At 54.8% G+C, this 21,269-nt stretch overlaps 1 protein-coding gene across 1 annotated transcript in view; it reads right to left on the bottom strand.

Annotated features, from left to right (window-relative positions):
• The window catches only part of RXRA (retinoid X receptor alpha), a 106,811-nt gene extending 85,636 nt beyond the window's left edge, over positions 1-21,175 (bottom strand). Inside the window, exon 1 of the mRNA XM_033077867.1 lies at positions 21,057-21,175. Within this exon, the coding sequence (XP_032933758.1) occupies positions 21,057-21,084 (28 nt within the window). The 5' untranslated portion in view covers positions 21,085-21,175. The remainder of the gene's footprint in view (positions 1-21,056) is intronic.
• Between the last annotated feature and the right edge of the window lie 94 nt (positions 21,176-21,269).

The raw sequence follows: 21,269 nt of genomic DNA, 5'->3' as shown, positions 1-21,269 counted from the left end.
CATCCTGGCTTCACTGCCTCCCCCTGAATCGCTCACAGGGATGGGGAGATGCTCAGGTTCTGAAGTCTGTGGGTGCAGAGAGCTTGCATGGAAAAATAGAGAGGTGGGATGTGAGCCTGCAGCCCCTGGGAGCGCTCAGCACATCAGCAGGAGCAGGATTAGCCCTGGCTGGAGTTAGTGCTGCTGTTAGCACACCTCAGTGCTGCTCCACACCTCAGCCTGCCAGGCGGGTAACCACGCTCACAGCAAACCATCAGTTAATATCTGCACAGTGCTCTGCAGTTAATTAATTGCCATTAGCTCATTAGCCAGATTTTGGCCCCCTAAGCTCAGCTTTAAGCCCTGCCCTGCTAGGCAGGTGCTGGTGAGCTCAGCCAGCTCTGGGAGTGCAGATTCTGTGCCCATCCAGCTGTGCCACCCTGCTGACCCTCCCAGGGGTGGCTTTGGGGACATCCCTGGGGGATGTGGCCACCAGGCTGAGCCCTGCCTGGCCCTGCGTGCAGGGCTGGAGCAACAGCAGCAAATTCCCATCTGGACTGGATTAGTGCCATATGCTTCCCACGGGAATGCATCTGCAGCTCAGCACAGGGGGTGCTCACCTTCCTCTGCACCCCAGCCCTCCCTGAAAGCAGCAGGGGGAAAATGGGACAGTTTTATATCAATGTCCCCTTCCTGGTAAGAAGTGTGCCTTGCAGCATCACCCGAGGGGGCACCAACACTGCTGGGTGTGCAACACCCCAGGGCTGCAGCTGCATCCCTTCCCTGTCCCCTTCTCCGCCCTCAGCACAACCCTGGGGGGGTCTGGAGCCAGAGCTGCTCCCCCCAGAGCCCACAAGCCCTGTCCATCCTGCCTGGGGCACTGCCAGGGCTCACACCCTGCAGCTCTCTCAGGGATGCAGCAACAGCACACGGTGCTGGTCCCTGCTGGAAAATCACCTGCCACCCCTCTGCAGCAAACCCCAAAGATTTCACCCCAAAGAGATCCCTGCAGTGCCACCAGGAAATCCCACAAGCAGCAAAAACAAACCCGTTCCTTCACAAAAGCACCACAATCACTGCTGTGCACAGCTGGCTTTGCATGGATAACCCCAGGTGGGCCATGGAGCAAGAGCCACAGCAGCAAGGTGGGCAAAGCCCACAGCAGCTCCCAGGGATGGCCACGATGGGCAGAGCCCAGCCCTGGCCACAACATGCCTGAGACAGCCAGAGTGGGTAGAGTCCAGCCTTGGCCACCCCAAACCAGCTCCCCAAGACACCCAGAGTGGGCAAAGCCCAGCCTTGACCACCTTACACCAGTTCCCAGGGATGGCCATGACGGACACAGCCCAGCCCTGGCCACACCATGCCACCTCCCTGAGACACCCAGAGTGGACAGAGCACAGCCTTGGCAACCCCACACCAACTCCCAGGGATGCCCACGATGGACACAGCCCAGTCTTGGCCACCCCACAGCAGGTCCCAAGGATGCCCATGATGGACAAAGCCCAGCCCTGGCCACACCAAATCAGCTCCCCAAGACACCCAGAGTGGACAGATCCCATTCTTGGCCACTCCACACCAACTCCCTGAGATACTCAGAGTGGGTAGAGTCCAGCCCTGGCCACCCCACCCCAGCTCCCAGGGATGCCCACAATGGGCAGAGTACAGCCCTGACCACCCCACCCCAGCTCCCAGGGGTGCCCACAGGGGACACAGCCCAGCCCTGGCCACACCAAACCAGCTCCCCAAGACACCCAGAGTGGACAGAGCCCAGCTTTGGCCACCCCACCCCAGCTCCCAGGGATGCCCACAATGGTCAGAGCCCAGCCTTGGCCACACCACACCAACTCCCTGAGACACCCAGAGTGGATAGAGCCCAGCCTTGACCACCCCACAGCAGCTCCCAGGGATGCCCACGATGGTCAGAGCCCAGCCTGACCACCCCACACCAGCTCTCCCAGCCCTGACCACCCCATGCCAGCTGTCCCAGCCTGACCACCCCATGCCAGCTCTCCCAGCCTGACCACCCCATGCCATCTCTCCCAGCCTGACCACCCCATGCCAGCTCTCCCAGCCTGACCACCCCACACCAGCTCTCCCAGCCTGACCACCCCATGCCAGCTCTCCCAGCCCTGACCACCCCATGCCAGCTCTCAGGGATGCCCATGATGGACACATCCCAGCCTGACCACCCCATGCCAGCTCTCAGGGATGCCCATGATGGACACATCCCAGCCTGACCACCCCACACCAGCTCTCCCAGCCTGACCACCCCATGCCAGCTCTCAGGGATGCCCACGATGGACACAGCCCAGCCCTGACACCCCATGCCAGCTCTCCGGCCGCCCGCTGCGGGCCGGCAGCAGCCCCGGCACGCGAGACCGCAGCCTCGGGAGCAGCCAACAACAACAAACTCGTGTGTGAGCCACAAAGGGAAAAACTCTGCGAGGAAACAATATTGAGCTCGACTCTTCCCGAGCCCGTACTGTAAATAACGCCGCGCACGGGTTTGTTTTATTTGTTTTAATTATGAAAACACAGCCCGGATTGTCCTGCTGGCTTGGGCAGGCTCTGACCCCAGCAGGGGAAGGAGTGACACCCTGCAGAGCCACTGTGGCCAGCAAGCTACAATAAACAACGGGCCCAGTACGGCTCTGCAGAGCTCTGGGCTCAGCCTATCGCCCTGCCAGGCTGAGCTCAGCTCAGGTGGCACGCAGGGGACAGCGGTGCCAGAGCCCTGTGACAGCTCCACAGCTGGGAGGGAGGGGAAGGAGCCCCCAGAGACAGGAATTCTGCACACTCCAGTGGCTGTTTCCAAGGTAATGATGGCTGGGTCCATCAGTCCTGCATGTTGGGGCTTCAGGCCTTTCCAAGGTACTCGTGCCTTCCTTGTTTTCCACAATTTTCTCAACACCATGGCTCCATCACTGCTGCCATTGTCCTGGCACACCATTCCCATTGCCTGGCCAAGCAGCAGCACCTTCTGTAATGGTTTTACTTGAGTCAGAACAAACCTCTCCTTCTCTGTTTCCTCCTCCTGGTCCAGCCTGGGATGGAGGGTCCAGCCCTCACCTCCCACCACATCCCTCTCCCTGCACAGCCAGGAGAAAACCAAGCAGCCCGAAGCTGAGACAAAGCTCCAGACACAGCTGAGTTAAAAATACATCTTTTCAGACTAAAGTTCAGTCCCCAAATGGTAAGAGAACCCAGGAAAAATGCAGCAGGCCCAGCTGGTGGCCAGCTTCCAGCACGAGCACCTCCCTTTGGAGGAATCCAGCAAGGAGTCTCGACTAATCCACCCAGGACACACCAGCATTTCTTCCTCATATTATTGGGTAGGGTGTTGGTTTGGGTTTTTTTTTTCCTCTTTTCTGTTTTTCCGTCTGCTCAGCAGATTTGGCATTTGCTGGGAAGGCATCACAGCCACAGGGATGGAGCTGGGGGATGGAGGGACCCCTGGGATGCTGCTGCTGGCACCAGGGACTGCAGGCAGGGGTGGCTGCAGAAGGGACCAGTGCAAGAGCAAACACACAAAATCATCCCTGTGCCTCAGTTTCCCTGCCCTCACAGACGTGCTGGGGGGCAACACAGGCACTGCAGGGGAATGAAACCATCGAGGTGGCACTGCCAGCACTGCCAGCACCCAGTAGGACGTGTCCCCAAGGGTCCCTCCAACCCCAACAAGGACTCTGGTCTGCCCCCAGTCCCCCATCCTGCTTCAGCCCCTGTTCCCCTGCAATTCCCAAACTGCACCCCAAACCCCCTCTGTGCCCAGCTCTGTCCCTGCTAAGGTCCCTCATGTTTCCCAGGAGGAATTTTTGCCCAGGGCAGACCCACTGAGCACCAGAAACACTCCTGTGCTCACAGGGATGGTTCCCTTGGTGCTGACTGGAGCTGCAGGATGGGGACAGGACACACACACCCACATCAATTCCTCACTGCTGGCAAGGAGAGGAGTTGGGGGCTCACATTTGTTCCTTGGGGGGCTCAGCACCAGCCTCTCCCCAGCCCCTGACCAGGGAGGAGCCGCCACTGTCAGGCGATGCCCCCTGAGGAATTTGCACCTCATTCCTTGACACCCGCTTTAATTATAGGTCTCAAGCCAGCTTGTGTGTTCTTTCACAAGAGCTGTGAGCAAACCTCCTGCTCCCCTTTCCCTGTGAGGGGTTCCTGAGTCACTGGGTCCCTCCCTGCACGAGCAGAGGGCGGTGGGCTCTGCCCAAACCCCCTGCAAGGGCTGCAGCACAAACTCCCAGCACTGGAGCTGGCAGCTGTGACATCCCAGGATGATCTCCAGAATTCCAGCCCTGGTCTCCTGCTGCCACCAAGGAGAGTCTCAGGGCAGCAGTGACACTGAGACAGGAGAGGTGCTGTCCCTAAAGCCATGAGGCTCAGCTCTCTGCACACAAGGATGCTCCGTGCTCGCCCACCAGCCAGCAAAATGCTGATGGGTGTCTCCAAAATCCCTTCCCAACAGCACATCCCGGGGCTGCAGCATGCTGTGACTGTGCCACTGCCCACCAGGCTCTGCAGGAGCAGCTACACCCCAGTGCCAGCCTGGTTTTCCTGCCCAGCTGCTCCATTCCACCACTGCCCCATCCACCCATCCCTTCCTGACAGAGCTCCCTTTGCAGGGCTGTGGGTTTGAGTGTTGTTGGTGGTGTATTTTGAAACATAAACTCATTAATTTCAGCCTAATGAGGACTTTATTGGCTGGGGATTACTGTTCTTCAGCTCAAGGAGACACAAATAAACATTCACAAGCTGTCAGTCCATGGAAGGATCCTGATCCTGCTGATCCCACCTCTCCATCCCCTCCTGGCCACACAGCTCATCCCACTGCCATCCACCTTGTCCCTCCCATTCCCAGATTTCCAGTCCCACTCCACGGGCTGGGAACCCCACACAGCTCAGGGAAGGGACCCTGGGCTCACAGCAGCCACACCACCCCACACCACTGTGTTTGCTTTAATTTTTAATCAAGTCACAAGACGGGGCGGATGCTGCTGGAAATAAATCATCAACCACAACAGCAATAAAAGCACCCTGAGCTCAGGAGCAGCAGCCAGGGCTCCACTGCCCCATCACTGAGGGGGCACAGAGCAGCTCCTGCAGTGAGCCTGGACACTGAGGCTGTCACTGAAAAAATGGTGAAAAAGGAAAGGAAAAAGGAAAAAAGGGAAAAAGGGGAAAAGGGAAAAAAGGAAAAAAAGGAAAAAAAGGAAAAAAAAGGAAAAAAAGGAAAAAAAAGGAAAAAAAGGAAAAAAAGGAAAAAAGGAAAAAAAGGAAAAAAAGGAAAAAAAAGGAAAAAAAAGGAAAAAAAAGGAAAAAAAAGGAAAAAAAAGGAAAAAAAGGAAAAAAAGGAAAAAAAAGGAAAAAAAGGAAAAAAAAGGAAAAAAAGGAAAAAAAAGGAAAAAAAAGGAAAAAAAGGAAAAAAAGGAAAAAAAGGGAAAAAAAAAGGAAAAAAAGGAAAAAAAAGGAAAAAAAGGAAAAAAAAGGAAAAAAAGGAAAAAGGAAAGGGGAAAAAAGGAAAGGGGAAAAAGGAAAGGGGAAAAAGGAAAGGGGAAAAAGGAAAGGGGAAAAAGGAAAGGGGAAAAAGGAAAGGGGAAAAAGGAAAGGGGAAAAAGGAAAGGGGAAAAAGGAAAGGGGAAAAAGGAAAGGGAAGGGAAAGGGAAGGGAAAGGGAAGGGAAAGGGAAGGGAAAGAAAAAGGGAAAGAAAAAGGGAAAGAAAAAGGGAAAGGGAAAAAAGGAAAGAGGAAAAGGCAGCTAGAGCCAGTCAGGCCAGCTGCACAGCCCCGTATCACAGGAAAAAGGGATCCAGGAATGCAGCAGTCCCTGGGACACCTGCCCTGGGGACACACATCCCTCCTGCCTCGGGGCTGCAGCTCCCCTTTCCATCCTCCTCCAGCCCCTGGGCCAAGGGGGAAAGGGGAGAGGAAATCTGTGCAAGCCTCTCCCACGCAGGGCTCCTCTGCAGGGATTGAGCAATGTGGGGATGAGGCAGCAGCATCTCCCCAGCCCTCAGCCAGCTCCCAGGAGCTCCCCAAGCCCACCCAAATGGGTGCCAGGAAATAAAATCTCTGTGTGTCCTGCCCAGAGGAACCCCCTGCAGCAGGCAGGAGCGCTGGGCTGCTGCCTCCACACCAGGGTCCCTCCAGCTCACAGCACAGGGATGTTCTCCCTTTCTTCTCTGTCAGGATTAGACACACTTCTTTCCTCTCACTGCTTTTCAAAAGAGAGCCTTTTTATCACTGCTGATCCCTGGGGGAAATCTTTCTCTCTCTCTTTCTCTCATGCTTTTATAGCTGGGACAGTGGGAAAGGAAGTTTTCCTTCATCTCAATCTCTGTGCTGACAGCACAGCGCAGCCCCCCGGGACCCTGCGCTCCCCCAGCCCTGCCCTGACCCTGCTGGGGCTCTCCAGCATCTCCTGGCGCCACAGCCCCGGAGAACACCCAGCAAAATCCCTCCCTGAGCCATTTCGAAACCCACACTTACGAAATCCTCATAAAAACCCCGGGCAGAACCCGCCAGCAAGCCCAGCTACAGGTGTCTGCCTACCTGCTCTCTGCAGGCTCCTATTACATTTTCCAGCCTTTCTTAATGGATTTTTTTTTTTTTTAACTCCCTCCCTCTTCCTGACTGCTGTGGAAGAGCCCGAGCCAAGGAGAGGAAACCAAAGCTGGAGCTGGCAGGGGTTGAGACACGCACGGAGCTTTTAATGGAGCGCTCGCATGAGGACAGGAGAACATGTGGGATCACAGCCCCACAGCCAAACAAGCAAAGCCAGCCATCCCTGAAGGGCTGTCAAAAGCTCCAAGCACCCAAAAAGTGAATTTTTCCTCCCCTCTGAGCTCTCCTCGTTACAGAAATCAAGGCTCAGGCCAGTCACAGATGGGGCGGTTTTTAATTATCGACCACGTTGTGATGTTTTCTCTTTTATTTTTAGGAGGTTGTCTAAAACTATAGAGGAAATTATCCAAAAGAAGTTTGTTCAAACGGCCTGTCACTTTGAGGAAGTGAAATTCAACCAGAAAAAAAAAAAAAAAAAAAAAAAAAAAAAACCCCAGCCCTGAATCTTAATAAATCACACATCCACACACACACAAAATTGGAGAACTCTGGGCATGCCTCCAAAGCCAAGTAAATGGATGATAAACAAAACAAACCTAGTTCTGCCCGGTAATAAAGGCTTCCACAGTGGGAATCTCTCACCCAGGAATCACTTCCACTGAGGGCACAGCTGGTGGCACATGGGGAGCTCCCCCCTGTCCCTGCAGGAACAGCCAGCCATGCCATCCCCAAAATCCCACCCTGCATCAATCTCCCCTTTGGGAGCACATCCTGGCCTGTCCCCACTGAGAATGGGTCGGTCACCCCACGACAGAGAGGTGTGGGGACCTGCTCAGGGCTCACAGACCCACCCAGAGCAAACAAAACTCACACCCCGGAGGGGGGAAAAAGCTGAAAAACAAAAGAAAGGGAAAGGGCAAATGGAAGAAGGATGAAATAAATCCCACCAGGCACTGAGGTGCCTAAAGCAGGAGTGTGGGACAGCAAAAATGGCAGTGCCAAAGCCCCTTTCAGCTGCAGATGCACCTTCCCACAGGTGAGGATGGTGCAGAGTGATGCCCATCCCTCCCCACCCACGGGTCATCCTTTGAGGTCACACAGCAGCAGGGACAGCAGGGACAGCAGGGCAGGGACACTGGCTGTGTCCTGAGGAGCATAACAGCCCCTACATGCCCAAAGCAGCATTTTGGGACAGCACAGCTGGGTCAGGAGCTGGGGTTATGACAACAAAACCAGTGGAGGGGTGGGGACACACAGTGGTGACCCCAGGACAGCTGGCACATCCCCATGGCCACTGCAGGGAGCTGACCCCAGCCCATTCTCTCTTCACCTTCCAGCAGAGGCTGCCAGGAAACAGTTAAAGCTTTCCAAGCTGGGCTCTCCAGAGGACTCCAGTTAAAAGTCCACCAGGCATTTTCCCATGGTGGACTTTACCCTGTGATAACGCACCTGGAGGTGCCAGCCCCAGAGGGACCAGCCAAGCCACCAGCCCTGGCACAGCAGGGCGAGGTGGCACCGAGGTGGGTGACCCCTGAAAAACCTGCACAGGACAGAAATCTGCAAACCAACCCCCAGAGCAGCATTTTGGGGTTTGGCTGTGCAGGAGCCACCTCGTGTGGGAATGATGTGCGTGTCCCCAGGGAGCCCATCCCAGCATGTCCAGGCTCAAATTCCTGCCTGGCAGAGCCCAGAGATTTCTCTCCTCATTCCTGAGGGAGAGGCAGAGACAAGTGGCACTGCTGTCCCTGCTGGGAGCAGCCACCTGGCTCTCCTCTCCAAGGTTGTCTGCAAATCCTCTCTCACAGGACACACACCATTTTTTAAAAGCTGGGTGATGTAACCAACCCGTATTTATAATGCTGAAAACATCCCAAAGCTCCATCTCTTCCAGCTCCCCAGCACACAGTGTTCTCTTAATAAAATAATTGCAATGATGAATAGCTCCTTATAATGTTCTTCTTCTGCACATACTGACAGGGCCAAGAGCTGGGATGGAAAATCCTTCTCCTCAATGAACTCTCAAGGTACATTCAGGATTTTACATCCTCAAAGCAAAAAGGGCTGAAAAACTGGGGAAGTGCTGCCAGTGCAGTTCCAAGTCATCCCACCAGGCAGAGAACACTGAAATCCCTCTCCTGCAGCTCAGCCCCATCATTGTCTTAATAATAAAGTCAGCAAATCACTGCAGGTCAATCCCAGCCCTTGGTTAAGCCGATGCAATCTTGAAATCACTCAATGAAATCAATGCTGAGCTCCAGATCCTGCCATGGGGGCCACAAAAATCCACCCTGACAAAAGCTCCTCTGCCCAAAGGTCCACAGGACCCTTAGAATCAGCACTGGGAGCTTTGGAAAATCCAGGCTGTGGATTTAATCCCTCACTGCAAGTCCTCATGTGCCTGTGATTTCCACACTGACAATTACAGGCAGCTCAATGGGGTTGGATTCTTCTTTTCTTTTTTTTTTTTTTTTTTTTTTTTTGGTAGAGTCATTTCTACCTTATTCATTTGTAAAGGTGCTTTGAATTAGGAGTGCACTGGCTCTGCCTTCCCACGCAAAGCTGCCTTTTACTCTCTGGGTGTTTTCCCAGAGCCTGGGCTCTCAAAGACTTAAAACTGAGCAGCTTGGAGGTGGTGGCAGAGCAGGACCTGGGACCTCATCCTGGCCTCGACTGCAGCACGAGGGATTTCCCAGAGGCTGGGAGAACTGGCAGGACCGGCTGCTCCCACCCTGCAGGCACATCCCTACACCCAGCTCCAGGCTCACCCCTTCCTACCCAGCACTCTTCCATCCCAAAGCTCTCCTCCCTCCTAAGGGCTGGTCTGGGGGCTCCAGATTTTGGGCAGGACTGGCTGGAGCATCTCTCTGCTCTCAGGGATGAGTTTTACCTTTCATGGCACTGCTTCCCAGGCTGTATCCCAAGGTTTGTCTAAGAGTTTTGGGGCTCTCCCAAAACCATTCCTGGGGTGCTCCACCAAGCTGTGCCCCCAGGGCGTGGTGCTGCACCTCCCAGCATCCAAAGGCAAATCCAACTGCTCCAAGAAAGAGCCCTGGAGGATTCCTGGACCAGCCCCACATCCCCTGAGTGTCCCCAGGGTTTTGGGGAGGCGCTGGCAGAGGAGGAGCCTCCCCTTGTGTGCGTGGGTTGGGGTTCCAGATGGGCACCTTGCTGTTTGTGACCTGCCTCCCAGGGCCTGCTGCAAGAAATCCCTGCCCTGCAACATTTCCTGCACACACCTAGAGGCCGTGGAGCCTCGCCAGACGTGGGTTCTCCTGGCCTGCCCAGCCTCAGCTCCCATGGCTCAACACTGGGACAACTGGAGCAGCACCCAGCACCACTCAGCCATCCCAAAAAAACCTGGTGGGAAAAGCCAGAGCCTGAGCTCAACAAAGCCTGATGGCCTCTGATTTCCACAGAACAAACCTGCCCCACAGGTGAGGCATGAAGAGGGAGCAACCTGCCAGAAGGGAACTGCTTGGAGAGGAGGGTGACACCCCAAAGTAAAGCAGAACAGCACCGCTACCAAAACACTGCCAAAACCCCCCAGCCAACAAAATCCCAACCTTAGAAGCAGCAGAAATGTGCTGGCAGGGTGTAATTCAGGGTGCCAGCATCAGCCACCCCAAATTGCCCTCTGGGGGTCCTGTTCCCAGCAAGTCCTGGCTCTGGAGCTGTTTAAAGTCTCCCACATTTGCACACAACAGGTACCTGCTGGCCTGGGGCCAGCCTATCTCCAGCTGGGATCAGCTAAGCCTTCCTAAGTGCTTAAATAAGGGCCTGCAGGTAATTGTCCCAGGAGCCTTAACTCTTCCTGGAGCCCCTCTGATATCCGGGCCGTGATGAGGAGCACAGTGTAAAAAACCAGCAAGGACAGCAGCGGAGAGGACGTGGATTCAGGGCAGCACAGGTCACTGCATCCTGCCCTTCCAGCACTGGATCTGCTGGGCATCCTATAAATAAATCCCACAGCAGGGGCTGGGAGAGCAGCCTGTAAAGCACAAGGCATTAACACCCAGGCTTGGCTCACAGCGTGCCCAAGCACCAACCACAATTCGCTTAGGGGTGCAGAAAGTTTTGGTTTGCCCCGGCAGGAAGGGAGCCTGGGTGGCCTCTGTAGGTACAGGAAACCCCTTTCTATCACGCACATCACTCTGCTTCCTCTGGATTTCTTTAACCTTTCACTCTTGGCCTGATTTATGCTTTCACACTGATTTTTGCACGCGTGCATTTCCCTCCTCCTCCTCCTCGCCGCTCCGGTGCTACACCAGCAAAAAAAGCTGGCAGGGCTTTGGCATCCGGCTGCCCAGAGCCAGAAAAATCCCTGCAGGGAAAGCTCCTGCTCTGCCTCACTCCAGAGGAGCTGGGATTGTGCAGGAGGAGGGGGAAATGCCGTGTCCTGTCCTGCTGTGCTCCGGGGCTGAGCAGATCCACGCTGGGCTGCGTGTGACGGGCAGGCACTGGAGCAGCTAATCTGGGACCCCGGGGACACATCCCAGCAAAGCAAAATCAGGGATGGAAATGCTGCTGGGTGGTGAGCCCCAGGCTCCAGCACAGCCCAGGGCTGATCTTTCCTTGCAGACAAGGAAAAGAATCCTCGAGCAGCTCGGTCCAGAGCATCCAGGCAGGCAGCACCGTGTCCACCAAGGGCATCCCTGGCACCACAAGCACGTGGAGCAGTGCCCAGCGAGGCCATCAGAGGCAAAGGGACATGAGGACAGCGGGGACACAGACCTAATGTCACCTACAGGGCCTCTTGGGTGGGAAGAGGAGCTGCTTGTTCCCAGTCTCCACGGGGATCCTGGCACAAAGCGAGCAAAACATTGGAAGTTTCCTGGGAGTGGATGGGGAGGCTGAGGCCAACAGCTCCAAGCACAGAGCCCAGGGGAAAGGCTGGGGAGGAATCAATTCTCCAGCCCCAAACTGGGAGCGTTTTAATCCATCCAGCTGGATAAATAGCAGGGAGCAGGTGGCCCTGGTGTCACCAGCCATCACCAGGGAGAAGGGATGACAGAGCACCAAGCTGGTGTCCTAAACCCCACTCAACAGCCCGCCCAACCCCAGCCCTGCAGGGAAAAGGAGAAAATTCCAAATGAGAGCAGCCCAGGAAAGCATTTGCATGGGATGTGGGAGGCCACCCTGAGAGCCACCAGCTCCCAGGGCTCCCTCAGCCTGGCACGGCCACCAGAAAGGAAATGAAGTCACAAAGGTTATCGCTTTGGTGTTCGGCTGAGCAGAAAAATCCCGCTCTGAAAACAAAACCAAGGAAGAGGGAGACAGGCAGAACAGCAAGGGAGGAGAGGGGCACCCCAAAAAACAGGAGAGGGGGTGCACCCCACACCAACACACATCTCCCCAGCAGCAGAGTTTCCCAGGAAAATAAATGCAAAGTCTGTTATAAAAGTTTATCAGCGAGGAAGAGCGAGCGCGCCTGACTACAGGATAGAGATGTCATTATTTTCATGCATCTGCCTTACCCAATTTTATTTAGTTGCTTTCTGCACCATTTCATGCTCATTCTGCTGCTGAGCTAGACAATTGCTTTATAACTCTAGGGTGCAATTTCACTGTCTGTGAGCCACACGCACGCACGCGGGGGCTGCGCCGGGATGGAGCTGCGCCTCCCTCCCTTCTCCCCACATCCCCACCTTTGGGAGCTCGCCTGGAGAGGAGTTTTCTTCATAAATTTGAGGGGAAAAAAATTAAATTGAAATGCTAAGGCAGTGTATGTATTAATATATTCCAGGAGTGCAGGGGGGGAGCAGCCCCAGTAAGCAGCAGCTCCCCATTAAGGCTGAGCAGGATGAACTGGAGGGCAATCTGCTCTCTCACGCTAGGTGAGCGCAGGGAGGCTGCAGGCTGCAGGGCAGGAACGCTGTGAATCACGCTGGATTTTTATGATCAATTGAAAGTCACACTTGAACAAGTGCAGGTCAGCAGGGAGGGCTGGTCACGCAGGTGCAGAGCTCCGAGACAGCGCCTTTCAACTCGCTCAAGGGTCCCTCCTTGGTGCCTCTATTTCCTGCTCACCCCACTCAACATCCCCCCCCAGGGCTGCTGTGGGGTGTGAAGCAGCCCCAACACTGATGGGATGCAGTGTGGGGTCAGGGATTTCTTCACCACAATGTGCTGGAGCATCCCCAGAGCCTGCCCTGCACTGAGACCAGGGCTCCCCAGGCCTGATAAAATCCCTCAGCTCACACTAATGGGGCTGAAAAAAGGGTTGGAGGCAGAAGGGGAGCCCAGTTTAGTGTGGATGAACAGTGCACAAAGGGTGTTTCTCATTCATTGATTTCCCTTTTCCAAGAGCCCCCACCTGCACGCTGTCTTTGGGAAGCTGCAGCACTGCAAACCATTCTCACCATCCCTCACATCTCCAGAAACACCATTCTCACCCATCCCTCACATCTCCAAAAACACCATTCTCACCCACCCCTCACATCTCCAGAAACAGCTCCCCCAGCTCCATGTGAGCCCCAGGCTCTGCTCCTGCCTCTGATCCAATCCTTCCCTGCCACCACTCACCATCCCCAGGCTGAGCCACCTCCACATCTCAGGGATGATTCTGGCTGGAAGATCCCCCCCTCTCCCACCATCTCCATGCCTCAGGCTGGATTTTGGCTGGAAGTTCATCCCCTCACCATCCTCCTTCCCCTCTTGCCTCAGCCCTGCTGTTGCCTCACTGTGCTGCAGGACGGGCACGTAGGAGACGCGCTGCCCACAACAAAATTGTCTCGCAGCAGCCCACAGAGTTCACAGCAAAGGAAAAAAAAAATAAAAGAAAGAAAGAAAGAAAACAACTCTCCTCCAGCACTCACTTGTCAGCCAGAAATGGAAAAACAATAATCAAATGTTTCTGCCTTGCCAGCTGAAATGACACAGGGCAGCACAAAGGATCTGCCCCAGAGCTCGGGGCTGTAAATCTCAGGAGGCTCCCTCTGCTCCCCCTCCCTGCATTTTTTTTTCCTCTTTTTTTCCCCAAGTCTGTAAAGCTGAAGAAAGCCAAAACTCCACAAAAGAGGAGCCCATGAAAAGCAACAAGCAGCTGGGAATGCCATTACCATTTTATTGGTCCCCAATACTGCTATTGCCCCTTTTATCTCTGGGCTCTGCAGCTGATGGGATCCAGGGAAAGGCTCAGACAAGACCCCAACCCAAACACAACACCAACCTCCACTTGGGCCAGCCAAATAAACAAGTCTTTAACAAAAAAAAAATAAAAAAATAAAATAAAATAAAATCCCCCAGGGTTTGGAAGAAGGAGCAATGACCACAGAGTGAGGGATTATCTCCTGCTAGAGAAGGGGATGCCAGCCCCCATCCTGCTGCTTAATTACCCAAAATCTTTGGGGTGTTTCTCCCAGGGAACACCTGGCTCGCCCACAAACCCCACCTGGGAGCTTTTCTTTGCTCCTGGGCCAAAAAGCAGTTTGGGGAGGGGGTTTTTTTGGACCCTGCAAAGGCCAGGGGAGCTCTGTGGAGCTGCTGAGGTTTCACAAGCACCCCACACCCGTTCCCAGCTCAGGCTCTCCTGCCTGCCTCAGTTTCCCACCTGGATCAGTCCCATCTGGAGCTGAGGGTGAGATCCATCCCCTCCTGAGGTGCAGAGGCAGGAGCTGGCACAGGAATGGCTCTGAGCAGAATTACAGCCCCAAGGTGCAACCTTGGAACTTTTATTGTGGATCACAGTAAGAAAAAAGGGGAAAAAAAAAAAAAAAGCCTGAGCTTTTTGTGCTTAGAAATGGTCTGTTTGAACAGGATTATTTTTTAACTCCACGTTAAACAAAATTTCAAAGGAGAGGAGCTGCTTTTGGGCTTAATTTGAGCCTTTTCTTCCCTTTCTCACAAGGGAATTGTTCCCTGTTTATCTCAGAAAACACCCTCCATTTTGAAAAGCTCCCTCCCCTCTAAATAAAAACTCAGGTTGTTTCCTTGACTTTGCTTTGCTTTTTGTAAGCCAAACCTTGTCAGAAAAGGCAAGGTCTCACAGCCAGTTTCCATCTCAACAATAGAGCATTTTCCCAGGCTAAATTGCTTCTGTCTGAAAATCTTCTGGCAGTTTGAGCTGGCTGGCATGTGTGGGGATCCTTCTGTAGGGTTTTTTAAATCCTTATTTGCAATATTATTTCATCTGCTCCGCGCTGCCTTGATGTTTGAGGAGCCTTTGGAGAGACACAACTGCTCCTCCCTCCTCCTCCTCTGTCCTCCCTCCAGGCACACGCTTCCCTTTGAGGAGGAGGAGAGGGGAAGAAATAAAATAAAAGACAAGCAAAGAGGAAAATGTCAGAAAGCTGCTTTTTGTGTGCGTGTCAAACGTTCAAAGTTATTCCAGAGTCTAGTCTTTAAATGTAATAAAATACAGCAACTCCTGACAAAATCAATTAAAATAAAACCACCCAGGCTGCCTCCCCTATTGCTTTGGAGCTCGACTGACTTGGGAGAGCCCACCTGGGCCTTTTAGGAAGCAATTAGGGAAGAGTTGGGATGGATCCCGAGTTGCTCTGAGCATCCCTCTGGTGCTGAGCATCCTAGCACAGGGTTGGGCATCCCTGAGAGTTCTGAGCATCCCTGAGAGCTCTGAGCATCCCTGACACAGAGCTCTGAGCTTCCCTGAGAGCTCTGAGCATCCTGGCACAGTGCTGGGCATCCCTGAGAGCTCTGAGCATCCCTGACACAGAGCTCTGAGCATCCTGGCACAGGGCTGGGCATCCCTGAGAGTTCTGAGCATCCCTGAGAGCTCTGAGCATCCCTGACAGCTCTGAGCATCCCTGACACAGAGCTGGGCATCCCTGAGAGTTCTGAGCATCCTGGCAGAGGGCTGGGCATCCTTGAGAGTTCTGAGCATCCCTGAGAGCTCTGAGCTTCCCTGAGAGCTCTGAGTATCCCTGACACAGAGCTCTGAGCATCCTGGCACAGGGCTGGGCATCCCTGAGAGCTCTGAGATTCCCTGAGAGCTCTGAGCATCCCTCCACACTTCTGAGCATCCCTGAGAGCTCTGAGCATCCCTGAGAGCTCTGTGCCTCCCTGACACAGAGCTCTGAGCATCCTGGTACAGGGCTGGGCATCCCTGAGAGTTCTGACCATCCCTGAGAGCTCTGAGCATCCCTGACACAGAGCTCTGAGCATCCCTGAGAGCTCTGAGCATCCCTGAGAGCTCTGAGCACCCCTGAGAGCTCTGTGCATCCCTCCACACTTCTGAGCATCCCTGAGAGCTCTGAGTATCCTGGCACAGTGCTGAGCATCCCTGAGAGTTCTGAGCATCCCTGACACAGAGCTCTGAGCATCCCTGACACAGAGCTCTGAGCATCCCTGAGAGTTCTGAGCATCCCTGACACAGAGCTCTGAGCATCCCTGACACAGAGCTCTGAGCATCCCTGAGAGCTCTGAGCATCCCGGACACAGAGCTGGGCATCCCTGAGAGCTCTGAGCATCCCTTAGAGCTCTGAGCATCCCCCCACACTTCTGAGCATCCCTCCAGATCCTTCCACACCCCCCAGGTCCCTCCACACCCCAGGGCACAGCGAGGAGAGCCCCAGCTCCTTCCCTGCCATGGAAAGGGAGGATGGCTCCGACAGGGGAATCAGAGCCACTGGATTAATTAGAGCCCAATTAAGTTGCCCAGCTCGCAGGGAAGGTCCCTGCAGCTCTTGGCCAGCAGGGGTTTGAGGGATGCCAGGCTCTGGCTCAGAGGAGGAGGCACAGGGACCCCTCAGTGTCCCCACACCATCACCACAGCCCTTGCCAAGGGCCACCAGCTCCTGCTGTCTCACTGCTGGGATATTTATAGCAGGAATGATTCGGGGATTTCAGGCAGCTGGGAGCCTTGGGGAATACTCTGAGCACACACAATCCCCAGGAAAAGGCACACAGGCCATGGACAAGGCAGGACCAAAGCACACCCCAAAGTCCTGCAGCACCCACAGCTCCTCTGTTTGCTTCTTTCCTTAACCATCCTGAAAAAAAAAACCTAAAAAATCCAAATTTCAGCCCAGTGGCAGGGCTGTGGCATACGGCAACCCACTCCTGCTCCCAGAAAACAATACTAAACAAGAAGGTTTTTAACCCATTTCTTAATAAATATTTATTTTCGCCTTGAAGATGTGGGTGGGACAAAGCCAGGGTGTATTTTCCAGTGAAATGTTTTGATTCCCCCCTTGTTGGTTTTTTTTTTCCCCTCAACAGGAGCAAAATGCCAATAATAATATTTGCAATGAATAACTCAAATTCTGTGGCTTTCTCCCCCACTCTCTTTTAAATAAATAAAATGCCCTAAATTTGAGAAACACAAATGCTCCCTCCAACACTGCAGGACGATGTGGAACAAACTCAGGGACGCTGAGGATTTATTTCACTGTCACTGCCCAGATTCTGGAAAAAGCAAAAATTCCTTCCTGCCTTGTTTTGCATATCAAGGAGGAGAGGAGGGCAAGAAGGAGCAGGACACAACCAGACTTCACCTCCTGCTCCCACAGCCCCAAACACACGTGGGGCAGATTCCTCCTTCCTCACTGGGATGCTCAGACACTTCCCACACCTCCCAGAAGTTCTGCTCCCTGCAGATTGTCACAGCAGCTGCCAGTTTTTGAGGGTATGAAGGGCAGGACTGAGCACTGTGGTGAGGTGGAAACCCAGGGATGTTCTGTGCAGCATCCAGGCTCAGCCCAGGGGATGCAGGATGGATCCAGGCACACACACAAATCCCAGGGGATGCAGGATGGATCCCAGCCCAAGGGATGCAGGATGGATCCCAGCCCAGGGGATGCAGGATGGATCCAGGCACACACAAATCCCAGGGGATGCAGGATGGATCCCAGCCCAGGGGATGCAGGATGGATCCAGGCACACACACAAATCCCAGGGGATGCAGGATGGATCCCAGGCACACACAGATCCCAGGGGATGCAGGATGGATCCCAGCCCAAGGGATGCAGGATGGATCCCAGCCCAGGGGATGCAGGATGGATCCAGGCACACACAAATCCCAGGGGATGCAGGATGGATCCCAGCCCAAGGGATGCAGGATGGATCCCAGCCCAAGGGATGCAGGATGGATCCAGGCACACACAAATCCCAGGGGATGCAGGATGGATCCCAGGCACACACAGATCCCAGGGGATGCAGGATGGATCCCAGCCCAGGGGATGCAGGATGGATCCCAGGCACACACAGATCCCAGGGGATGCAGGATGGATCCCAGCCCAGGGGATGCAGGATGGATCCCAGGCACACACAGATCCCAGGAGATGTAGGATGAATCCCAGCCCAGGAGATGCAGGATGAAGGTGCCTGATGGATGCTCACCCTCCCACACAGAGCAGCCCCCAGCCCTGGGCTGTCCCAGCTGGACCTGGGGGTTGTTTTGCTGTTTTCCTCCAGCCCCAGCAGGACTGAGTACAGCACAGCCAGTCCTCACCCCACATCCTGAGCAGCTGCAGGCAGCCCTGGCACGGCTGCAGGGCTGGGAAGAGGGACACACAGAGGTGACAACCTGCTGGAGTGACCTCTGGAGGGAAGCACCAGCCTCGGACACCCATTAACTGTTTCTTCCCCCACAAAGCTGAGCCTTAAGGGAGAGTTCCCCGAGCTCACCACCCCTCTTTTCCTCCCCAGAGATACCCAGGGAATGGGCAAAGGGAAAACAAAGCATTAAGAGCATTGTAAAGTCAGAGAACAAGCAGGCACCTGAAGAACCAAGTGCTTGTCTTGCACATCAGATGCTCACCCCAACCCATGCACCCCACCAGAGGTGATGCCCACAGCCCCAAAAACACTTGCACCCCAGATTTTTCTACATTTTCTCCTCCTGGAGACCCAGCACAACGCAGAGGAACAAAAGCTGGACAGCCCTGAGCAAGCTAAGCCTAGTAAAGGCAGGACTGGAACTCCAGATGGCTCTGAGGCAGCATCTGCTGGACCCTGAGGTGTTTTAAGCCTCACCTGTGCCCACAGCCCCCGTGCCAGGCTGCAGGTTGTCCTGGCAGTGGTGACAGCAGCCAGCCTGGGAGATGCCCAGGGACGTGCTGTCCTCACAGGGAGCTCTCCAGAGAAGCAGCAAAATGAGATACTACTATTAAAAGTGCCCAGTGCTGGCCACACTTCCAGCCATGACATCAGCAGGGTTATCTGAGTGTAACCACGGGCAGGACTTGGCCAGGAACCACCACCAGGTTGGCCTTGTTGGGATTTTGGGCTGGGATTTTGATGGGGACGCAGGGTCAGAGTGGGATTGTGGCCACCTTGCTGCTGCTCCCCAGCTCAGGCCTGGACTGGAGTGCAGGGCAACAAACCCCACAAAGCTGGGCTGTTTTTCTCCCCTTGGTTTTTCCAACAGCAGCTGCCAAAAATGACATGAGATAGGGTTGGTGAAACACCCTGGCACTGTGCAGAGCTGGGAGCTGGTGGGGTTAGGACCATCCCACCTCTAAAGAGGCCCCATGGCTCGTCCAGCTCTGCTCTGGTTTCACTGGGGAGCTCTCAGCTCACATTCCCCTCAATCCTACAAGCTTTTAGACACAACCTGCCTGCCCTGCCCAGAGCAGGACTGAGATTTCCCCCTCCAAAACTTGCAGCAGCCACAGAGATTTCTGTCAGTGATCAGTGACCAAAGACCAGCACACAAAGTTTGGGAGTCTCTGCTGCAGCACAATCCCAGACCACACACCCCAAACAGCTCCCACAGACAGATGGATTTGAGATGAGGATGGGAAGTTTTAACTCCCCCAGTAAAGCTGTCCTGGGGGGCTGCCCTGTTTTCCCTGGGGATGCTCCTGGTGTGTGGCACACAGCTCTAAAGGAGCAGATAAATCAGTTGTTTTCCACTTGCACCAGTGTGAAAACCCTTCCCCGAGCCAGCAGTCACAGACTCTCCCCCTCCTACTCCCTCAAACCAGCCTGACTAATAACACAACGTATTTTTGAGCATTTAGAGCACAAGAGCAGAGTTCAGGACTGACAGAAAACACAGCTAACGTACAGAGGCCTCAGCCTGCCCGGATCAACAGAGATTTGGATTGTCTTCCACAAGAGCATCCATGGAAATGTGAATCCCCCAAACAGCCACCCTAATTTAAACCACTCCAGCGAGGAAAGAGAGGCACCTTCTGCTGGGATGAGCCCCCACAGCTGCACTGGACCCCAACACAAGGAGCTGCTTTGATTTTGGGTTTGATTTTGGGACCAGGACCTGCTCCAGGACACGCTGCAGCTGAGATGTTTTTGGTCCCAGCAGCATCTCCCACCTCCCAGCCCAGTCAATGGGGGGGCACTGGGATTTTGGGGGGCACGGAGATGTCACCTCCATCTGTGCCAGCCCAGAGTCTCCCTGCCAAACCCCCCAGACCAGCACAGCCCTGGAAACCCTCTCAGCGAGCTGGGCTTGTGCTGCTCCTTTGTATTTATTCTGCTCTTTGAAAGGAACGACCGAAATCGCAATTTACAAACAAAACAAGCAAAAAAAAAAAAAAAAGAAACCAACACCACAACAAAAACGCATTAAATAAAAAATAAGGGAAAGAAATGAACCAAACAGAGCAGCACAGGCTGGAGAGGCACAGATTTAAAGCCCAGGGAAGGCAGAGGGATGGTCTGGGATGGTCTCCTGGCCATGGCTCGCTCGCTGGAGCCCCGGGCTGAGCAGGGACAGGGATGGCAGCACTCGCCCCTCTTCCCCCTCGCCAGGACTTGGCGCCAGGCGACTTCACTCAAACTTTTCTTCCCCCCAGCCCGAGCCCTGAGCTCTGCAATATCACTTCTCCTGGAAGCGAGACGCAGGAGGCATTCGCCCTTACAAGCCAGGACTTGACTCAGTCACCAAACGATGGCAAACTCCGGCTGGAAATAGGGTTTAAAACGTAGCTAAAAGGAGGAGAGGGAGGGGGGGGTGGTGGAAAAAAAAAAAATAAGAACAAAAAGCAGGAGAGTCCCAAGCGCGGCGGGTCCGGGAGCCGGCGATGCGCTGCTCCCCCTGCCCGGCTGCGCGCCCCGGATGCCGCGGGGAAAGAAGGAAAAAAAAAATTTAAAAAAAGGAGAAAAGTCAAAAATTAAAGAAAAAAATAAATAAAGCGAAGGGGAAGGCAGGAGGGGGAAGGAAGCAGAGGCTGGCGGGCCCGGGCGCGGAGGGGGCTCAGCCCGCTGCCGCTGCCCCGTTCCAAAGCGCCGCTCGCTGCCCGACCGGCCCGGCACGGCTCGGTCCGGCCCAGCCCGGCTCCGCTCCTCCAACAGCGGGCCCGCCGATCCCAGCGCTGCGCCACGACCGAAATCAAACAAACCAAAACAAAACCAGCCAACTCCGAGGCAGGGGCCGGGGGCAGGGGCCGGGCCGGGCCGCGCTGCTCCCCGGGGAAGGGGCGAGCGCATCCCCCGCCCGCCGCCCCCGGAGCGCGCTGCCGGGAACGGGCAGCGGAGCCGCGGCCGGGGGGGAAGGCGGCAGGACAGGCGCTGATTTTATCGTCCCCAAGCACCCCCCACCCCCCGCGGCAGGAACGGAGAATCTCTCGGAACAGAACTCACCCAGCGGCAGGAAGTGTTTGGTGTCCATGGCTGGTGCTTAACTCATGCCAAGGGGCTCGGCGAGAGCGGCGGCGAAAACACACAGGCAGGGCGGGCGGAGGGGAGGGAAATCAGCGCGGGGGGAGAGGGGAGGAGGGGAGGGAAAAAAAAAAAAACACCCACGGGGAGGAGGAGGAGGAGGAGGAGGGAGGAAGGGAGGGAGGAGGAGGAGGA

Source organism: Catharus ustulatus, chromosome 21, assembly GCF_009819885.2.
Source record: "Catharus ustulatus isolate bCatUst1 chromosome 21, bCatUst1.pri.v2, whole genome shotgun sequence".
Taxonomy (NCBI): domain Eukaryota; kingdom Metazoa; phylum Chordata; class Aves; order Passeriformes; family Turdidae; genus Catharus; species Catharus ustulatus.
Note: the sequence above shows the minus strand (reverse complement) of the source record. Positions and strands in the feature narration are given on the sequence as shown.